The 22,457-nt window shown below is 36.4% G+C and overlaps 2 protein-coding genes across 6 annotated transcripts; both read right to left on the bottom strand.

The window, feature by feature from the left end:
* Window positions 1-274: 274 nt before the first annotated feature.
* LOC133727520 (uncharacterized) lies at window positions 275-3,005 on the bottom strand. Its single transcript, XM_062155113.1, has 4 exons — window positions 2,692-3,005; window positions 1,944-2,241; window positions 1,241-1,291; window positions 275-732 (listed from the first exon to the last, which is right to left on the bottom strand). The coding sequence occupies exons 1-4, from the start codon at window positions 2,955-2,957 to the stop codon at window positions 334-336; spliced, it is 1,014 nt and encodes a 337-aa protein (XP_062011097.1). The 5' UTR covers window positions 2,958-3,005; the 3' UTR covers window positions 275-333.
* An 829-nt stretch (window positions 3,006-3,834) lies between these two features.
* Window positions 3,835-15,408, bottom strand: LOC133723013 (methylmalonate-semialdehyde dehydrogenase [acylating], mitochondrial-like). Of its 5 annotated transcripts, none has more exons than XM_062149867.1 (21): window positions 15,351-15,408; window positions 15,008-15,086; window positions 13,114-13,670; window positions 12,380-12,474; window positions 12,168-12,242; window positions 11,914-12,075; window positions 11,754-11,832; window positions 11,504-11,658; window positions 11,044-11,107; window positions 9,969-10,048; window positions 9,293-9,358; window positions 9,076-9,126; window positions 8,791-8,942; window positions 8,073-8,163; window positions 7,314-7,394; window positions 6,442-6,519; window positions 6,273-6,308; window positions 6,083-6,126; window positions 5,679-5,757; window positions 5,213-5,303; window positions 3,835-5,112 (listed from the first exon to the last, which is right to left on the bottom strand). In XM_062149867.1, the coding sequence occupies exons 3-21, from the start codon at window positions 13,646-13,648 to the stop codon at window positions 3,965-3,967; spliced, it is 3,162 nt and encodes a 1,053-aa protein (XP_062005851.1). In that variant the 5' UTR covers window positions 13,649-13,670; window positions 15,008-15,086; window positions 15,351-15,408; the 3' UTR covers window positions 3,835-3,964. The 5 variants fall into 5 exon arrangements, with proteins under 5 accessions (XP_062005851.1, XP_062005845.1, XP_062005858.1 ...); XM_062149861.1 differs by having other exon boundaries at window positions 15,237-15,361; XM_062149874.1 differs by lacking the exon at window positions 15,351-15,408 and adding an exon at window positions 15,329-15,347.
* Window positions 15,409-22,457: the final 7,049 nt, after the last annotated feature.

The following is a 22,457-nucleotide window of genomic DNA, read 5'->3' as shown; positions in this document are numbered from 1 at the left end:
TTCGAATGTTTGGGTTGTTTTAGTGTAACTACTAAATTATAAACGTGGCCAGAGGAGGAGCTACAATGTTTTGTATGCCGTTTGAGCTCCCAGCAAATTAGTCCTTGGGCCTAAAATAGATTTAGAGATACTGCGATCAATTTGTGAGAGGGTGTCAAAAACAAAAACAAAAAACTGAGTCAGATTCTTAATTTTTATTGAGCAAACGCATTTAGATTAGGACAATTTTGGTTAGAAAGTAATCCGGCTATAACTCAGAGTCTACTAGGAAAACAGAAGAAAGAAGAATCACATTTTCTGTTTTCAAAAGGAGTTGCACAGATCTCTAAAGAATCATAATGATATATGGTTTTTAGGTTGCAACATATACAAGAAAATCCCACCAGCAACTGAAACATTAAGCGACTCAAAATCTCCTGCCATTGGAATGGTTACAAGCTCACATTGCCGTCGAGATTGCTCAGACAGACCACTTCCTTCGCTACCCAAAACCAAGCTGAGTGGCACTGTTGCAAGAGAATCTGCAAGTTTTTGAGAAAGGTGAAATGGCGTCGAATTTTTATCAGTCTCTGGATGGCCAGCTAGCATCTTTATTTGGAATTCACTTATGAGGGATTCAAGATGATTCCAAGTTCCAGAAATAATAGGGAGCTGGAATGATGCTCCTCGGCTAGCTCGGAGTGCTTTTTCATTGAATGGATCACAACACCCGGGAAGAAGAAAAGCACCATTCTGTTAAAAGTAGAATACCTCTTTGAGGACACAAGTTAGGATGGAATTCTTAAAGTACAGAAGAAGGTGCAGTAATGTCCATAAGGCATCATAATATAATGAATTAGTTACACAAGCTAAGAATATTTGACTCAGAAATCTACGTTAGCCAATCAATCTATCACAATCCTTCCCAACGCAAAATGCATCCGGAGCCAAATTTAATTGAATGAATTCTTTCTACGCTAAAGACTGGGAACATCAGAGAGCAAGGGGCTCAGAAATGTATTTGTTCAGGACGAGGTTCGGAAAAAACAAAGCCAAGCTCAGTCATTTTGACTAGTAATGATGGTCAAAACATAGTAAATGCTTGCTAATAATGGAACTGAAGATTCATATACTAGGAGTAACATGCAAATAAGCACATACATAAGAAAGGTTAGAAGAAAAAGATATCATAACTTCAAAATAAAGGAGTAACAATTGAGAAAGAATAGAGAGAATCTGAGGCTTGCAACTTATTCCTTACCCATCCAAAAGCTGTAGCTGATCTGAGCAGTGTACCAAGATTACCCGGATCCTGCAGTCAATGACCTTTTATTAAAGATTTATACGAAAGTCCATAAAGTTCCTGAAACCAAAAGTCTGAAATTACAACCATCAGATTAAGCAGCTTTTAAGAATTTAACATCAAACTTATACTTTCAGAATAAATAAGTAAATCTAGCAGGAGGGCTAGGGAGAGCTAAAACTTACTATATCTCAGCAATTAATATAACTCTCTACACAGAAAGAGTGTGAATTACAATTCATGTTTCCGCTACCAGCAGAATGACTTACACGCTTGGATTTTAGAACAAAGCCAAATACAAAACAAACGTGATGCTGGGTTTCATTATACAATAACATAAAAGAAATTACTGAAGATGCCAAACCAATAGGGAACTTCCATCCAAGACCAAAGTAAAGCGAAAAAAAAAATCACTCTTAAATCCTTTTCAATATTCTGGAACTTTTATGTTTCAAAGCAGAAACCCATCATTGTCTGCGTGTTACTTTGACACGAGGAAAGCTTTACCAAACAAAACACTAAATTAGCCATATCACCAACTTTTTGGCAATGCAAGACATCATACAGTGCAAAGGAACCCGGTGCCATCTTTCAAAGTAAATGTGCACTACTAAAATGCTTTGAAAGTGGACAGGAATAATCTCAGCTCAGTAAGAATTACCTGAACACCATCAAGGACCAGAACTCGATGTGGAGATGGGAACCAAGCCCTACAGTTTGCCTCCTTTTCATCAGCATTGATATCTGAAAAACTCGTAGGTATTCTCATTAGAGCCATTGCTTCAATAGATTCAGTTGATTGCATCCCCGAAAGCTTTTTCATCACGGGAAAGCTCACTTGCACAATACGAACAGATAAATCATCAATCCATTCAGGAACCTCACAATTATCCGGTACAAGCAAACAATCCATCATAACAGTTTTCTCTTGCAATGACTTCTGAAACTCGCATATTTCCCTGAAAGTAAGAAACTTCATCAACACATTTTCATCTATCTCGACATATATCGCAGGACAACAAAGAACAAAAACCAAATAGAGGACTTTGACAGTTTGACTGCAACACAGAACCAGAAAACACAAACATATAAAAACAGATTCACAGAGCATTAAAAATTGAAACTTCCATACACAACAATGAATCAATAGTATTTCCATCAACACCAACTATTACTTTTACAAACCAAAGGAACATAGAACATAATAAAATAGAGCAATTTGTTACATTCCTCATAAACCCATTAAAGAAAAAGCCAACAAATTTCAATCTTGGTTTTCCCATTGTCTAAGAAACTAAACAGGATAAGAAAAATGACAGATACCCATATGAGTCTTGGGCAAGGTAACTGGTTATTACGACTCTCACCCAGATAAATTGAAGTGGAAAAGAGAAGGGTAAACATGAAACCTGATGGGTGTAGCACCCACAACGAGAACTGAACCATGAGTGTGGCGGTAAGAAGAAGACAGGCGAAGCTTGTGGCAGTGTTTGACGAATGGGTTTGAAGTGCTGGTTATGAATTTGACATGGGAAGGCAGAGGAAGCTGCACATCATCATAGTCTTCAAAGCTGCTCTGAGGATGAGCAACTGATAATTGTGAGTGTGAGTTCCTCCTAAGTTTGAGCTTTCTGGAGTGGATTGTGGGCACTGAGATGATACTTGTGCATTGCATTTTCTGTAAAACTTTTGAACAAAAGAGAACATGGCCTAAGGGCCTAAGCAAGCCCCATTTTATTATCAAAATGTAATATAAATAATTAAAATTTAATAGGTAAGAAAACATTAGGTAAAGGAATTGTGGTGAGAGTTTGTAACTAGACAAGACATTAAAGTGATTCACGTGTGAGTGAATCAACTCCGATAGAATTTTAGTATCTTCAAAGTTGCATTAGGAAAAAAAAAATATATGTTTTGCTTGCTGTGAGCTTGTAAGTCGTAACTAAGCATGACATTAAAGTGATTGGCGTGTGAGTGAAATCAACTCTAATATAGTGGATTTCTTGCTTTGTTCAATTCAGTCAAGTCAAGGCATATTAAACTTGCTCTTATGCTCTCGGATTAGAAGGACCCGATAAGAGTGGCTAGCAAACCACAAAGTCCGTTTTCTGGTTTAAGACTTTCTGTTGTTTACAGTTGGGTGAAAATCAGTTTGATTAAAAAATGTAGTGTCATTTGATTACTATAATCCTCATTTCATTCCCTAGAGTTATTTTTTGCAGAGATAGGAATGTTTCCGGATTACAAGACTGCATTATGTGTTTTAACTGAACTGAGCTTAAAAAATATTTTCCAATTCTCCTCACTAGATTACATTGATAATATGATCATTGATGCAAGTTTGGACCTAGGTTGACTATGGATCCTGCTTAATGTGTCTGAAGCATTCCAAGAAATGCGTTATGTGCGTCACTGATTATGACCTTTTGAGGATTATTTTCTTCCCCCTGAAACCTCTCTTGAACCTGGTAAATCGATGTACGAAAAATCTGATCTGAAATGCACTCACCGTGTTTTTCCTCACCGGTGCAATTACTCATCATTTTCGAAAGGAGGCAAAAATGAGAATATTAAAGAGAGACTGTTTAGCTAAAGCTATAAACAAAAGTAACTTTGCATTACTGTGAGATTATCTTCTACCAGTTCCTAAAAGATGAAAAACAAAATATCATTTGGTTCTGTCTATATCCTCTGAGATGTGGGTAAAGTCAGTGATGCTCCTTGGGAGGGAAACTCCTCACTCAAAATTAGAGAGTTTTGGGGAAACATCTTCTGAGGCGTACCAGCATTTCTCGGAACTAATGGAGACAAATATAATCTCTCGGAGGCAGGTTGAGATGCAACAGCCAACTCCTCATTCCTTTGAGATGCTGTGGACATGAACATCCGCTCTGAGGTTGAATGCATAGGAATATCAGTTCTCCGAGATGTTGAACCCATATGATCATGCTGATGAGATTTTGCGGGCATGTACATCCTCTCAGATGTTGAAAACATGGTGTCGGGCCTTTGAAATGTTTGACCCATATTGTCATTCAGGTGAGTTACTCCCAGCATGTATGCCCTCTCAGTGGTTGGACGTAGTGTGGGATCCGTCCTGTGAGATGTTCCGGTCATACCAACACTTCGGAGTGATATTGGAGCCATATTGTCATGAGAGGCAGGGGCATAGACGCTCTCGGAAGTCAATGCCATAGAAGTACCAGTCCTTTGAGATGACAGTGACGTGTTGCCATTCTTGTCATTCCTCTGAGATGTTGAGGCAAGATGCCTCTCAGAACTTGGTGAAATATTTTCAGTCCTTTGAGATGTTGGTCTTGAGGTTTCCATCCAATGAGAAGTTTGAGGCATATACATTCTCTCTGATGATTGTGAAGTTGTCAATGTCAAACCTTGTTTTGGTATATCTCTTTCTGTTGCTCGAGGCATGGCTAGTGACATATCCACACCGGACAGATCTCTCTCGGATGTTGCTGGCAGGACAAGGGACAGGCCCTGACTAGAAAAATCCCTATATGCTGTTGGAGACATAGATGAGGCTCCTTGGGTTGGAAGAGCTGCCTCAGATGTGGAAGGGAGGGACAACGGAGCTCCACGACTTGGCAACTCGCTTGGTGAATCACTCTCAGATTCTGAGTTTGTGGCTCCTGATATTCTATGGCTAGGTGAATCTCTCTCAGATGTTGAAGGCAAAGAAGAAGAGACACCTCTGCTTGTCATATTTGTCTCATATGATGGACGCAAGGCTAATGATGATTCTAAGCTAGGTAAATCCTTCCACTGTTGTGCAACCGCTTTGATCTGGGTGTAAAATTGCACTCCTGCCTTACCTGCATTTAGAAACCAGGTAACTGCAGTTATAGACATTGTTCGCCCCTCAAACTGTTTGTGTGTGTGTGTGTGTGTGAGAGAGAGAGAGAGAGGCTATACCAGAGATATTCAGATCGCTGCCAAAAGATGCCTTAGATCCGTTAAACGAGGACAATGGCAACGGAACCGGGACAGGAACATTGATCCCAACCTGAGACAAGCCAAATTCATGTCAGTTAACAACTTGCATATCAAGCATAAAATTGGAGAGAGCTACCATATGAGTTTGACTGTCAAGTTTTCTCCCATTCCCATGAAGATACCATGACATTAGCTGACGAATTATTTATACTCAATCAGCAGAAAATCTCCAAACTTCCCATCCCCCCTAAATCAATGTTTATTAATGTTGTACTTGTACATGGCCCAAAGGAGTATTAAACTGTAGCAGGTACGGGTCTCATGATTAGTGCCTCAATTGACCATGGAGAGGTGGCCAGAACTCGAAGGAAAGGAAAACGTCCTCTCATCAGGTACTGTGCAATGAAAGGTTTGAACCTACAAGATAGTAAAAGGGTTGGCTTACCAGCCCAGCCTCAACTTCATTCTGAAACTTCCTTGCAGCAATGCCAGATGTTGTGAATATGGAAGCTCCATTCCCACACCTAAGGAATAGTAAGATGAGATGAGTATATGCACCTGATACTGTAAAAGGGTACTAAGAGAAAGAGGCATGTTTCAATAAGTCGTGAGAATTCCAAAAAGGAAAAAACAAAATTATATCACTTTTCCAAATAGAGCTATGTTTCTCATAAGTTGCATCTGGAAACAAATAATGAGAAAGTCTTATATCCCGACTTCAATAGAATGTTTGAAACCAGACAGACGGAAAAACATACATGAAGTGCAACGGCTTGAACTGAGTTTAAAACACACCAAAACACAAACATTTATGGGACAACCTCAGACCAAAAGAGTCAAAACAGGTACCTGTTTCTGTTTATAATTGTGATCGCTTCTTCTAGGCTGGCAGCCTGTTGGTGGTCAAACAATACAAGATTTGGTAACCAATCTATAACTTGCACCACGAACACACTCTCCCCAAGTATACAAAAGAACATAATTGTGTGTGTGTGTGTGTGTGTGAGAGAGAGAGAGAGAGAGAGAGAGTAAACAGTACCTGCATGCACAGAAGAACCGGTCCAAAAATTTCTTCCTGCTCAACATAAGATACAGTGCTGTCAAGAAAATGCCAATGTCTTTGATTCAACTCTTCTTCAATTGAGAATCATAACTACCCAAATCCATTCATGCTGGAAGCAAAAAAGAACTAACATGAAAGAAGGTACCTTAAAACAATCCATATTGGTTGTAACATCACATAAGATAGTAGGACCAACAAAATTTCCATTCTCATAGCCTTGAACCTGCATGGAAAAGTTCAGAAAATTCAGGGAATGTTATCTACAAAGCAAGCTCCCTAGTTACAATAGTTCACAAAAATAAGTTCGTCGCATTTGATATAAAAATAAATAAATAAAAAGAACACTACATGTTCCTCAATTGGCACCATGAGGTGATAATATAACTCTTGCCAGCAAAAGTGACAGATAAAGACAAAACAGAGTTCATATTAACAGAAAAGAGCAAGGACAACGACAAAGACAAGGAGCAGTGAAGATAAGACACTGCTTGAATACCCAAGGATGTCAAAAAGCACAAAACTGCTAATAGAGATAGCAATGCCACAGATAGTCCTTAAAGTACAACAACAATCAGCAGTGAGTAAACATAAGTCTGCATGTGAAGCTAATATGGTGGAAGTCATATACTTCTCCCCTTCCTTGTTTTCTTCTTTTGAATAATTAAATACATATTTTAAAGAACAGTCAAGTTAGAGTGAGGCCATGCATGGTGTGTTCATAAAAGACAAATGAATTTCAATTTTATTTCTATCCATCTCCCTGCAGCTTCCAAAATATAGTTCCTACATTATTCTTTAAGGTAATTAGTGCTTTAATAAAAGGCAACAAGAAAATGCAACCACAACTACAGAAAATTTAAAAAAACACAATCCAGAGTTTTCGTGACATACTGAAATCAACATTTGGTTCCAAAATTACGGACAGCAAGCAGACCGTAGCATGCTTCTTGAGTTTGTGTAAACTAGTCTATAGCAAGAATTGATTTATGTTAAACTGGGATGAGAACAATTAAATACCATAACATTTCTCCCATCAAGAACGAGTCTAGCACCGCTTTCGACACTGCTCTGGACTAATCTGCATATGCAATCCTTCACCTGCAATTTAGCTTGCATGTCAAAAACAAATAACGACCACATTATGCATATCATCTAATAAGTAGTACAACAGACTTTCCAAGAAAAAAAAAATTCATGGTTATTTTCACTTGTAAAACAAAGTTTATGTATAGCATACTTACAAAACCATATGGACAATTACAAATTTATAACACCTATGCATGACTAACTAAGAGCACAAAATAAGACAACTAGCCTCATAAACTCAAGCCCAATTAAGGTGTTTGACTCAAAACGTATGCATTGCTCAAGTGCTTAAACAAAAAGGCGTTCACTAGGATGTCAGATATTCAATTGTCCCAAAAAACTACAACCTCTCTGCCCTATCTTTCAAAATTCATTTATTCCCCTCTCACCACACAACCCAAATAGAAGTTAGTACTGCAAAGCACCAAACCAACAATTCTCATATTTTCCCTCATACCCTGAATATCCTACATCAACAAAGAATACCAATCTCTTAGAAGTAGAACAACCCAATAACCAAAAGCTAGCATCAACCTGTTTGAGATTTGTGAAGTGAGAAACCAATGTAACATGGTATGTTCAGTACTTCAGTCAATTCACCAACTGCTTATGACACAAAAAACCCAACTATACAATGTAGTTCCCTTTTAACCAAGCAGATTAACAGGCAGAATATACAGAAGATTTAACCTCTTTGGTAATAACTGGACCAACGTCTGCACTGGGATCTGTTCCCACATTGACTTTCAGGGCTTTGGCACGTTCCACTAGTTCACGCTCCCTGAGAAATACAAATAGATGACCCAACTTGATTAAAACTAGCTTCTACCGGTTCAATAAAGTATTGCTGAATTTATGATAATATATAGTTACAATCGCTTGCTTACATATGTTAAAAACCATCAGAAATGCTATAAAAAAATAATCTTGATCTATAATACCCAGATTCCAGAATTGGAATAGTCTTGACTGGGCTACTCTCTTTCCAATTTACCCTAAGCCATGAGCAGACTTGGTAGATTTTCATTGAAGTGTTTACTAATATGGAAATCCCAATAGCCAAAGTGGAAAACCGGCAGATCACACTAATTTTAGTACGATAAATGGATAAGGGTCGCATGTTTAGAAGTTTACAAGAAGGATGTGTGTCGAGTCATGTAGCACAACATGAGAAGTTAATCTACAGAGACACGTATGACAGATGAAAAGAACCATTTTACTTGCTAAACATAAAATATGCGCATCAAACAAAGCATTAGATGGATTTAATGTAAATTAAGACATAACTCAGTAGAGCAGTACATGCTCCAGTAACATTCAACCCTGAAGACAACTATATGTATCCAACAGCTATTATTGGATGTGGTTTATACAAATATTAAAGCATTGAATAAATGAAACGCATTACCATGTTATTGAGTTTCCAACAAAAACAGCTGTATTAAGAGCCATACACCTCTGTCCTGCAGCACCAAAACCAGCCGTGACCAGAGCATTCAAGGTTGCATCCATGCTAGCATCAGGCATGATGATGGCATGATTTTTTCCTCCTATATTGGACTTAAGGAATTGAGAGAATCACCCGTTAGAAGAAAATATATGTGGATATCAGGTTCTCAACCACACTTTTAACTTGAAGAAATGTGGCTGAGTATCTGGATAGGTTGGTGAGGGACGAAGAGTTACTGTTTACCTGAACACGCTTTCCCCTAGCAACTGCCTTTGCATGTATGTGCATTCCAGCCTTCACAGTTTGGGAAAAAGAAAATATACAGGAAAAGGAGATTAAATACATAAGAGTAGCCCAATAATGTTAGATGTAAGTATGTTGAGGTACTGCATCTGAACTTAAAATCATTGTTACTATGGATATTCAATAATCATAAGCATTGGAGCAAAAGTTAACTTACTGTACTCGAGCCAACAAGTGAAACAGCCTTTATATCATCATCATCACAGATATAATTAACAATGTCCTGCTCAGATTGATTTGGGAAGAAAACGTCATTGATAAATTCATTGAAAATGTAACGGATCTATACCTTCAAATTCTCATTATATATAAATAGTTGGTGTCAAAACTATAAGATTCTGACAAGGGGAAACGGTTAGAAAGTAAAAGGCAGGGCAATGATATAGTGCTAGTTACTAGTTAGGTGGGGATGACTCCACCAATACCCCACACCAACCATAGCACACCCAAATCTATATAGGCTGTCACTACATACACAACTTACATAACAGCGTAACCGATCTGCAAAAGCTATAGTGTAATGGGAGTGGCCAACAGCTAATACACTTGACCGGTATTATTGACCCATAAAACTTATGACATAAACTGAAAGGCCCGCACTTGTTCTAATAACATGTTAACAAAAATAAAATAGTAAAGAGAAACTGTCATTTGGTACAGTTCTGGGAAACTAACATTTTTTCTATCATGATATTAACATTAGAGGTGACACTGTCATTTTGTTCTTGTATATTTTTTTCTTCTTTCTTTTTGGGGCAAGGTTGCCACAGCTAGAACTTGGGAAAATGTTCTCAAGGACAGAGGATAAGGAGATCCTGGTAAACAAAACTTACGTGAGTACCATGGACTATATTTAACACACCGTCGGGCAAACCAGCCTCCTTAGCAAGTGCTGCAAGTATCATCGAAACTCCTTCAAAAATAAAATCAGTCATTGCAAGTTTCAATATTGGGGGAGAAAAGAAAATAATGCATTTTTACAAATACAAAGAAAATAAATCAACATAATGCAAGTTGTAACATACACAACTTACACTATCACCGATGAATACTAGTAAAACACATCTGAATGACATACACACAAGAAGCACTTCATCTCTTGATTCTTTTTTCTAATTTTCATTTCCTTTTTTTTTTTTTTTTTTGTAGGGAAGATCTAAACCTGTCCCCAAAACCCAGCTTTACCACCATTGTTTAAGTGTAGGGCTTTCCACATAACATTAATGATGGATTTTCCACCTAAAACAAAGGCAGTAACAGTGATGTGTATGCACATATGCAAACTATAACTTGATGTAAACAAGCTTCAAATTTACAGTATGATTACAAGTCGAAAATGTTCATCTTATACAAAAAACCCAACTCATTAACCTTTTCAACCATTTTATACTAATTAGTAGATGTTTTTGTATCAAGACTCTACAGTATACATGGGTCCAAAAGTATGCATGCACGGAATTTGCATGTAAATCTTGAAATCCATGTAACCACTACAATTTACAAAACCAAAACATCACCCAACTGAAGAAGCATTGCCTCTGCATACGTTTTTGGCTTTAACTAAACATTTTGATATCTGGAAACTTCTGTATACATGACTCGCTACATACGACTTTGATTCGTGTGAATAATAAGAAAAGCAAGAGGAGAGTGGATATCACTTGTTAGTATAAGCTTTGTTTCAAACTAAAATGTCTTGGCCAGACAGAGGCAGTTGATCCATTGGCAAGAACACAATATCCTTTTCACATATAAAAATGAACATGCAATTCTATTAGGAAAAAAAAGAAAAATTCCCGGTCTTGAAAAACTTGTATATGCTCAAACTGCAAATTAACTAGTTTGAAAAAGCAGACAAAAAGAATCAAAAATCAAATTGAGAACAAGTAATGTGAGGGATTGAGTCACCTGGATTTTTTTCACATGGCTTGAGAACAAATGTATTGCCACATGTAACTGCAACTGGGAACATCTGCAAAATCATGGAAATATTACTTGGGAGGAAACTTATGCCATATTTTTCACAAACCATGCAAATAAGAGAACGTTAACTAACAAACTTGTATGATTAACAATGAAAGTTACTGTACATACCTACACAGACTAAAATGGGCGCCCCCCCACCCCCCAACCCAAAAAAAAAAAAATTAAATAGATCTCTACCAAGAGGAACAAGGATAATTATGTCAGCATAAACTAAAACTTCATGTAATGTAGTTTGAAGAAATGAAATGCATGATAAAGTAAGCACCTCATCAGAGATTATAGAGAAGGCAAAAAATGTCAGCCAGCTTCTGTGCTAGATTCAAAGTAACATAACAAAAAACAAACAACCAATGAAAAAAACCGAGAGATATTGCAGACATACCCATAATGGAATCATTGAGGGAAAGTTGAAGGGGCATATCCCGGCACAAACACCAAGTGGTTCCCTAATGCTGTATGTATCAATACCATAAGATGCATTAGGAACAAACTCACCCATCTGTAGAGTTGCCATCCCACAAGCATGTTCGACCACCTCTAAAGAAGGAAAAGAAAGACATGTAACCCACTTTTTGGTAACATCCATCATAAAAGAATAACAGGAACTACAACAACGCAATGCAAAGACTGACCTATACCACGGAGCACATCACTCTCAGCACCCTTCAACGTCTTACCCTGCTCTAAGGTGATATTCATGGCAAGTTTATCCTAAAATAGAAAATTGTATCATTGAGATTCATAGGCTCAAGAGAGAATACCATGCGAACTTATAAGATTCCAATTACTAACAATATCTCTGCGGATGAGCTCCTGAAGCTTAAACAGGATTCTTTGACGTGTAGTAATAGGTGTGTTTTTCCATGAAGGAAAAGCTTGCTTGGCTGAACTAACTGCAGCTTTGAACTCTTCATAGGTAGTTAAAGGAACATGAGAAACAATCTCTTGTGTTGCCTGATTAGAAATCAAGTATTAATCAGTACACCAATCAGCACATTTATATCAAAAAGAATGAGATGATAGCCAATTGAATTTCGTGAACTTACAGGATTTACTACGTCAATGATTGAACACCCTTGTGAATCAACGAATTTTCCTCCAATGAAATTAGGAACCTTCAACTACAATCAAATCTATCATAAGTCTGTAATAACCAACTGATTTAATAAAAAGCAGAGGGAAACAGAGCAGAAGTAGAAATGAAGTACAAAAAAGCAGACAGCCATATTTTCAACCACCCTTTACGATTAACACTTACCGGCTGGTTACTTTGCATCAATGACCCCCCACTGGGAGCAGAACTTGTATTCACCAAAGCAGACCTGTCAGGTCTCCATGTCTTGAAACTTTTCTCTGCAAGAAATGAATGCAGAATTTAAATTCTTAGTGAGTAATTATTGAAGAAAAAAAATTTATGTGTTTCTATCTATTGTTTTCAGAAAGCCAAAAGTTACATTTCCAAATTTTTTATTTGAAACCAATACAAATTGTTGGCACTACCATGCTTGCATTCAAGCCTAGAAATCAAAACCGATGTAGGCACTCAAACACTTAAAGGTCGGCAATTTTTACACATGTTAAGCTAAGACAGTAAGACCTGAAACCACTGAAGCGACCTAATCTTTAGCTTACAGAGTGTCATTAAAACTTGCATGATCTTTACCATTCGAACTAAAAAGTTTAGATTCCTTTCTAATGATCTTTGCCATTAAAACATTGGCACGCGTGTCAACGAGGTGCTACATAACTGAGCTATAGCCGTTGTGCTTGACATTTGAGATTCCAATGAGCAGCATATAAATGCACCCTATCATGAGTATATCTAAAGAAGTCCACATCCACCACCACTACTAACTATGCATGAAGAACCCAATGAACAGTCTGAATTAATAAACCACAACAACAAAGAGACTGTGTAATGAAAAAGATTCTGCTTTCTAGCAACTAGTCACTCCATTAGTTGAAATTTTAAAATCTCGGAAAAAGTGGAACCTGATAGAGTTCCTTGACGGATCTTTGCTTTGAGGTTATACAAATGCCTTGGTGTTGACTGCAGTTCAGGATTAATTTGCTTGAGAGCCTTAAGAACTTGACGTGGTTTTATACCAGCTTCGGTCATTTGCTTGATTTGCCTGACCTCTTCCTCAGTAAAGCGACGACTATAAGGATGCTCTGACATGTCCTTTAATGCTTCATGATTATGCTCCCCATTCTTTATTGTGAGTACCCACAAATCATCTTCCCTTTTCCCAATGGCTTCAAAGGGACAGTTTATAAGGCGTGAATTTGCCTTCCTTTTGCGTTTGCTTTCATCAATTTTACGCCTATTACGATAAACACCTCCCCTATCACAACCTAAAATCACTCTCCTGTCTTTCCTTGACTTCTTGATGGTCACCACATATCCTTGACTAGCACCAAAATCACGAACATATTGGATGAGATCTTCACGATCTTGAAATGTTCCAGCTTGTGGAGGAAGCATATTGTTCTGTATAGTAAGCTCAATTTGACTTTCAGTTTCCATTATTGATGGCAAGGAGAAGAATCTGATAGGCAAAACAGACAAGAAAAGTGTGATATTTGACAACGAAGAATAGAATATAAATACTTTATACAGTCATCTTTGTTAGTGAAAAGTAAATCGTTGAACCACAGAATCACAAAACAATTTATGCTTATACCTTTGCAATAGATCTTTTCAGCGTATTAAAGGTATAAAATTAAATTAGGTAGTCATCAAATGTTAAAACTTTGCAATAAATATTGGTAGCAACATACATTGAAGATTGAACCCAAACAACTAACCCTGAAACGTTTTAGCTCTTGACAGGCTAAACCAATTGCTCATAGAAATCCATGTAAGACAGGATCAAGGTTGTTAAATTATTATTGAGTTTTTTTCTTTTTTTCTTTTTCTGGGGGTGTATATTCCTGGTTAAATCATCGTTCCTGAATTAACTAGGACTTATTCCAGTTACAATTTTCTCAACTTATAACCTTCAATTGTAGACACAGACATCTCATGTTTTGACACTGGTACGGAGTATTTGACATGGAAACTACAACATCTTGACAAGGTTGACTAAATGGATGCATTATTTATATACTCAACTATTAGACGTATATATTTTTCTTCAAGTACTTATCAGTTATTCTTATGCGGATGGAGCATAGCATGTCAAAACAGCAGCAGCAGCAGCAACATGCAGTATTTGCCTAATCAAGCATGCATAACAGCCTTACGATTACATAAACTGGTTTTTTCTTTTATGGTAAACATCAGCAATTGTCTTGCAATTTAAAATTTTAAACTCTAACCATATTAAGCTCAAACTTGTACGGAGACAGGACACGGATTTGCCCAAAAATGAGGGAAAACGCATGAGCTTGTTGAGATTACTTAATTACCCTATGCAACAAATGAATCTCATGAAAAGTTTTCAATCCCAGAATACAGTTTATCCATTAGTGAATTCCCCATCAACATTTACCTCCAATGCCATAAGCAGCACTCTTGTATCAACCATAGTATATACTGTGGTATTCTCAACACATCAAAACATAATAAGATTGAAACATCCAAATGAGCTAGAATAAAGCAAGTCAACACGATTTCTCAGACTCAAACAAACAGAAACAATTGCTTAAAACTTTCATATTGCCACTATGTTTTTTCCTTCTTTTCTAGCCAGTGCTCATAGACTGGTTTACAACACAAGTTAGACAACAATTTCAGTGTAGAACTGAAACACCTCTTGATAAACACAACCTACCACCCTCTATAATCCCCCCAATGATTTCCATCAAAAAGTTACAATCTTTACACATAAAACTAACCCAGTAAAAAACTTAGAATCAAATCCATCAAAAGGTGAATCCATACCTGATTGAAAATCCCACTAGGTCAGTGAAACCTTGCACTACCAGAGACCCAAAACTCCACCTCCAACACAAAAACACACCTGTGGAAACAAACCCACAATCAAATTTCAAGGGGAAAATCAACCCCAAATTTAGAATAACAGAGATTAAGGAATTAACCCAATCATTAATACAGTAAAGGAAACACATTTAGAGCAGTAAATTTCATATTTCCAAAACAAAGCACCTACCTTTAAAAAGTTTTTAAAAAAAAAAAATTAAAAACCCTAAAAAATTTGATCCCGGAAATTAGAAAGTGAGGGAAAATTTTTTTGAAGGTTACAGAAAAGGATCGGGACGCCCACTAGTTTTGATAAACAGGGACACTGCTCCAAAACACTTTCAGAGACAGTCGTCGCTACGCGTTCGAGTGGCGCGTGTGATTTTGGAAGGGGTGGGTCGTGTTTAAAGGTGGGTGGAGAGCACGCGAGGGAGGGGAGAGTGGGGGTTGGGTTATATTAACGGCAGTTTGGCATTTCGACGCTTTCTCGATGCGGGTGTCCCGTTTATCAAAAACGGAAAGAAGGGTGCGTTGCGTTTCGGCTTTTATAATACGACAATGTAATGGATGTCGCACGGTGAGATTAATTCCATATTAGGAAATCAAGTTCTTTATTTTCTCTACTCATCCCCGAGATTAGGGATGGCAAAAATCCCCATCGGGTAGGGCACCCATAGGGTCCTAACGAGGGGAAATTTTGGGGAAATCGGGTAACGGGGATGGGAATCCCCAGTATTCGAATTCTAAAATCGGGTACGGAGCGGGGATGGTATTTTGATCCTCATCCCCATACCCACCCAATAAGAATTATCTGAAATATATATATATATATATATATATATATATATATATATATATATATATTTGATATTATTTATAAATAAATATTATGTAAACTTAATCTTTTTGTCAATATTTAAATTCTGTTAATAAATATGTTAAAAAAAAAAGATTCTTTTAATAAAAGATCTTCATCAACATGTTAATTTTCCTTGATTGAAATAAGAAATTTATTTTATTTTGATGTTTGATTTTATCTTCATATTTTACAATCCATAATTATTTATATAAATTTTTATATAATAAATTAGTAATATTGTTAACAGTGATTGGGGCGGGTACGGGGACCTAATCCCCAATGGGGACGGGAACGGGGAATCCCCAGTATCTTATTACGGGAATTGGGGAGGGTAAGGGGATGGAGAATGAAGTCGGGTATGAGGATGGTAATTTAATCCCCTTACCCTACCCTCCCCATTGCCATCCCTACCCGAGATTTGAATCTATTGATATTACAAATAGACAACAGGTCACAGATCACCGCTATCTAAAAAATATTTTTTCTTATTTAGAAAAGAAAAAATAGTTTTCCATTCTATGCATCTACCTTTGGTCAAAACAGTAATAGATCTTCCTAAATTGGTATTTTCCATTTCATGGATTGTCGTAGATATTTTGCTGAAGATAGAAATAACATGTGGCAAATAAAATTGATGATGTATCATCTGTTATATCATTAAAATTTAGATTTAATTCTCTGCTTTTAGGTTTCGCTCAAAATCTGACAACTAAGGCCGGTTATGATGAACTTGCGAAATAATATAGTATGGTAAAAAAAACTGGTGCATACCAGCCAAAAACTCTTCAATGTTCAAGTCATTTAAGTAACAATTTTGACCGCAAAAGGATATTAGAGCAAAGAATCGTACCTCATTTGGAAGGAAGGGATGTGACCCTCAATTTGAAGATAAGAAGCTGAGGGAGGTGCAATGTCTTTCACTGAGGTGGAAGTCTTAGTAAAATAGATCATGGGACAGACGGAGGGATATTTCTTGAATAATGTAAGTGTCTCTGTGGAATATGAAGCATATTCTCAACAGCCTGTTATAGACATGGTCGGGGGACTCTTGGTCAGATAATTCGGAGTTATGCCAATTGCCAAGCCATTCTTATGATCATATATACTCTGAAAGTCACAAAACGCTTGATCTCATGCTAAGCACACTCTCTAGGTAACATGTTTCCCTTGGTAACCACATATGCCATTACTTACCAAAGCATAAGTTTACGCTTGCCAAGTAGAGGTTTTTATTTTATTTTTATTTTTTTTAATGCGAAAAGACTATATGCATTTGCCTTATAGCCCTGTGGTATCCAATTATGTGAGAGACTGAGGTCAATTCAATGGAGTTTGTATCAAACTCATAGTCCACTTTTTAGATTTTGTTTTGTTGGTCTGTAGTAAGGACTGAGGACTGTGATAATATTTATGAGTTAAATGCCTCACTAATAAGCTCTTTTGATTTTTATATATCGGACCTCCTACCAGATTTGCACCTATTTGTTTTGTTCTTTTTCTGCAATATCTTGTTCCTCACTGAGAATGAAGGAATATCAGTTAAGTTACATCTCAATATGCTGTCATGTTGCATTGGTCCTCACAATTGTTTTTGCAAGGTGATATATGAAGTTTGACTCAGTTTATTCCTCCGATTTTTTTTTAACACTACTTGGTCTTGTAATATGCAGCATGAGTCTGTATGGAGGTCATGAAAGCCTTTTAGATTTTTTTGTTTGGATCAGTTCGTTGGTTTCCAGTGGTGCACTTGATGTTTATGTTCAAAAGTTGTTCATGTTTCGATTATATGTATTCCCATATCTCAAATGTCTCATAATCTCAATTGCATCTCTCAAGATAAAAAAATAAAAAATAAAAAAATAATAATAAAAAAGAGGAAAAACAACATAAATAGAATTTTATATATTAAAGTAATATTCAAATTTGACATAGCCATTGGAGCTTAGGGATGTCAAAATGTTGCTATATCAAATTTGTCATGTCGTATGTCAAATTCAAATTTGACCCAAACCAAAAGAAAAAGCCATTGGAGATGCTCTTAGGCAACTAAAGTTTACAACATCATATAAAACAGCCCTAGAAGCTTCACTACAAATGGAGTTAGTCTAAGTACAAACTCCTCCAAATTTATGGCCTAAATTTGCAAGCGCATCTGCCGCAAATTTACCTCTCTATAGACATGATGAAAGGAAATTGAATCAAAATAAGCTGGATAGCTGTTGAATATCTCTAAGGGGAATTTGATTCTACACCCAAATTCACACACCCCTTTTAGAATAAACCCATCCATAAGAGTGTTTTAATATACACCCAAACCAATTAATTAGGTTTATTCAAAATAAAAAAACCTATTAAATAGGGTAAATATTAAAACCCAATGTTGTTAAGAATTACTGAAGCTGCCATTATCAAATTCCCCATTCACCTATTAAATAGGATTAATAGTCAAAATCATCTAGCAAATATTATGGAGTTTGATTGACGTTATTGTTGGTATTACCTTCACTTTAGGTTTTTATCAGTACTTAATTTTAGGTGTTTACATTAATGTCATTATTATCATATAATGATGAATTTTTGGTATGTTTCTTCCTATATATAGAAGCTAGTGAATTCATTCGTCATTTTTTCTTTGGGTGGAGACCTTTCACAAAGTTGCATATGATTTCAAAGGATGATTTCAAACGACCTATTCATGAGGTTAATTTCATCATTTTCTTATGGGTTAGAGACTTTCTTTCAAATAGGTACATATATCATATTCGTAATTCAAATTACCTATATATTCATCAGATTTATTTAGTATAATATCTTTGTTAATCTTTTGATTTTGTGTAAAGCTTGAATTGGATGGTTTTTTAGTAATTAGAAATTTCAATTTATGAATCTGGTACAAAACTTAGTTTCATTCCTTCAAAATAGAATCGTTGTTTCTAATTACTTGATACTTAGATTGCTTTAATATGTAATACCTATGATTTAGATGTTTGTTTTTGTAGTTTTAAATTATTTGTGTGACTCTATATCATAGGTTGTTTATTTCATAACCTATAGTATTGACAATTAATATACCTATATTTTGGATATATGTATTTAAATCCTAATAGAGTTTTACCTTTGAAATAGATCTATGAAGGTAATTTGCAATTGTATAAGGAATCACAACATGCAGGGCACTAGTAGTTGGGAGATTTATGAAGACTACATTGCAAAGTGCTAGTCGAGATGACGGATGAAGTGTTATAATGTTCTTTATATTAGGTTCGAAAATGTAAAGTTTATATTTCAATTGTAAAAACAAATTTAAAATTGTTTATTTCAATACTGGATGAACATCATTTATGGTTGTACTCATTGTCCCTATTTCAATAAATTTTTAGGTTTATTCCTTCAAAAAGAATGTGTATTTAAATTATCTTGATATTAGAAATAAACTTCTTAATATTGTAAAGTTCAATTTCAATTGTAAAACAATGAATGATAATAATGAGTTTGCTAAATTATAGTGCAAAAACTCTTGCACATTCAAAATTATTCAATGTGCCAAAATTAAGGGATAATTATATATTAAGCAAACTCTACAGTTACACATAACTATTATGTGGTCCTTGACCACCTCATAGAATCAGGCACCTATGTGGAGAAAAATGTAGGGGCGGAAAAAAAAAAATCTTAAAGCAATCAATCTACATCAAGTACATTTTACATGGGCTAATTACATTAACTCGACCATTTTAGAAAATTAATGAATATGGAATGATTGTATAACTACACCTATTAGAACGGATAAGCAAAATAACATACCTTAATGAAAGGATGTTTAATCATGTCGAGAAAGAAAAATATTTATATAATAGGAATATAACAGAATCTGATGATACACAATAGCAAATATATAGATCACATCGGAAAGGAAGAAATATAGGATAATTAAGGCAATTAATCGTTTCAAATAAGAGAAAAATCAAGGATTAAATTGATTGTATTAAATTCTAAATATTTAAATTCAAAAAATAGTCAACAGTTATATTTGAGGAATATTTTATTTATTCAATCAGAAGGGCAAAAAAGTCAAACTAAAAAATGTGAAAAATGTTAATTATAGATTTAAAACCTATAAGGAAGGTTCAATTATGTGAATTGGGTGTAGATTAAAAGAAAATATAGGGATGGGTTTTTCTTAATAGGAGCTTTGTTTTTTGGGTTTTTATCTAATTTTCTCTATCTCTAATGATGTTGAGCACTCTCCATGGTGGCTGGATTCTCTTTTTAATACAGTCAATGATGAGTTTTGAGTCTCCTTCCACATGCAATCTTTGAATACCATTTTGATAGGCATTTAAGAGGCTATCTCGAAGAGCAGTGGCTTCTGCAATAGGAATTGACGTTCTTCATAACCCCTTAGCAGCTTCGACCAATATCTTCCCATTACAGTTTCTTATCAGGAATCCTCCAGTTGTCGAGTTGTTTGAGACTGATCCATCAAAGTTTATCGTGTGGCTATTGAGGGGGAGGTTGCCAAGTGATATTGGCAGTATGGTTTTGAAGAGAACCTCCCCTAGAAACTAGGGCTGGGCACGGGCCGGGACGGTCCGAGATTGAGCTGAAACCGAATCCGATCCCGAATTTTCTTTTCGGTACGGGACGGGTCAGGATAGGCAATTTTCAGAATTGAAACCGATTGGGCCCGAACCGATCGGTTTCGGTATGGGACGGGATCGGTTTCGGTATTTGAAGCTGTAAAAAAGAAAAAAGAAAAAATGATCAAACCCAGATGCATTTGGTCGAGATCTGCGCCTTCTCTCTTCATTTTCTTCTCTGCTTTGACAGTTGCATAATCGACGGAATACTGAGGACTGAAGATTGAGGGAGATTGAGAGAGAATTGGAATTAGGGTTGGGTTTGTGAATCAAAGGTGATGAAAGTCCTTGTTAAACCGTAAAGAAATCGTTGACGAATTGGTGAAGGTGATTAGAGAATGATGGTTGAATTGAGAATTACATTTTTTGGGTTTATCAAAATGAGAAAGAGAGAGAGAAGAGACGTGTCTGAGTGAGAGTGAGAGTGAGAGATGGAGATTGAGTCTCGAGACTTGGGTCTGAGAGAGAAGAAAGAATGAGATTGAGTAGAATTTGGTGTGGTAGAGTTTATCATTAATAGAGGTATAGGCTTAACCAAATAACTAATCACACTGAGACATGTGTTAAAACCAAAAATAAATATAAAATCTTATATTTCGGTACAGGCCGGGCCTAGCCCGAATTTTATAAACTAAAATCGCAGCCCGTCCCGTTGTCTCAGTTCGGGCCGGGCCGGGACAAAACAGTAAAAATGAAGCTTTTCAAACCGACCAGTCCCGGCCGGGATCAGTTCGGGATCGGTTATTCGGTTTTTAATGCCCAGCCCTACTAGAAACAACAGGATCTTCACCTTCATTTCTATTGAGGACTGAAGTAGCTGCAGCCACAATTGAAGCTAGAGTAGCCTTAAATTGCCTACAAGCCACATCATTTCTTGCTTTCCAAATCTGCCAACAGAGCAATAACATATATATTTGAAAACATGTGGTTTTCACTAGAGTTGCACAAGGCCACAAGCTAATCCCTCAACAACATGTATAGCTCAAATTTTCATGCAATGTATGCCTCCAACACATGCTAGAAGGTTGTGACATGGAACGGAGGAAGGTTAAAGAACCTCACAATACCTCTGTACTCAAATATCAAGGGTGCCATACATCTTGGGAGTCAATGACCGAACTTAAAAATTGAAATTCTTCACAAACTAGAATCGAATACATCGTCTGTTAAAAGCATAAGCTCATACCGTTTGAGTTTAGTTTACTAATAAGATTAATTCACCAATATTATTACAAATTCGATGGTGTTACATATACTGACCTTATACCCACGTTTTGTTATCAAAAAAATGAAGAACGTTGAAGCTACCCTCAACTTTTCAATTCTTTCATTATGTTTTTTATTTTTATTTTTTCATAATAACCCTTGGATAATTTTATTTTGATTTTTTAATTTTTATTTATAAGAGTATTTTGGACACTTCATATTTTGATGAAATTCTTTGACACTAAAATAGCGCCTCCATTTATGGTAGACTAGTAGTAGATATCTGACTCAGATCTCATATTTAGCTAGGACGGAGATATGAAGTACATTTCTAGGCCTCCTCTCTCTCCGGTGCCGGCTCAAAGCCCGAATGTTGTTTTTCAACTACAAATTGGAAGAGATCGGTGGCGAACCACCCCACAATCGTCTGGTGGCGGCGATATTACGATTGAAGATGGCGAGTTTTTCATGTGGGCCTGTGTCCTCCAATCCGGATTGGGCCATATGTATGCTTCCATTGTTTAGTTTTGTTGGGCCTTAGTGTTGGACCCCTATGTTATGTTACTAGTGCAGCCGGCACCCCATGTGGGATGTACCCACCAGGCACCAGCCCATTTCAAAAACTTACCATAATCGCTCCTTCCTTTTCCGGACGCTTTTACAAAGCGAACCATAACGGTACACATTATTTCCAACGGTAACCAAA

Source organism: Rosa rugosa, chromosome 1, assembly GCF_958449725.1.
Source record: "Rosa rugosa chromosome 1, drRosRugo1.1, whole genome shotgun sequence".
NCBI classification, from domain to species: domain Eukaryota; kingdom Viridiplantae; phylum Streptophyta; class Magnoliopsida; order Rosales; family Rosaceae; genus Rosa; species Rosa rugosa.
This window is presented reverse-complemented; position numbering and strand designations above follow the sequence as displayed.

What these genes read in the sequence shown, in the direction of transcription:
- LOC133727520 (XM_062155113.1), bottom strand. Translation starts at nt 2,957, where the DNA reads ATGCAATGCACAAGTATCATCTCAGTGCCCACAATCCACTCCAGAAAG. An exon ending in GTGGGTGCTACACCCATCAG is followed by an intron (nt 2,242 to 2,691) that starts GTTTCATGTTTA and finishes TCTTACTTTCAG; the next exon opens with GGAAATATGCGAGTTTCAGA. An exon ending in TGGTCCTTGATGGTGTTCAG is followed by an intron (nt 1,292 to 1,943) that starts GTAATTCTTACT and finishes CATTGACTGCAG; the next exon opens with GATCCGGGTAATCTTGGTAC.
- LOC133723013 (XM_062149852.1), bottom strand. Translation starts at nt 15,195, where the DNA reads ATGTGTTTCCTTTACTGTATTAATGATTGGGTTAATTCCTTAATCTCT. An exon ending in TGATGTGCTCCGTGGTATAG is followed by an intron (nt 11,659 to 11,753) that starts GTCAGTCTTTGC and finishes TTCCTTCTTTAG; the next exon opens with AGGTGGTCGAACATGCTTGT. An exon ending in GCCATGTGAAAAAAATCCAG is followed by an intron (nt 10,049 to 11,043) that starts GTGACTCAATCC and finishes TTATTTTTGAAG; the next exon opens with GAGTTTCGATGATACTTGCA.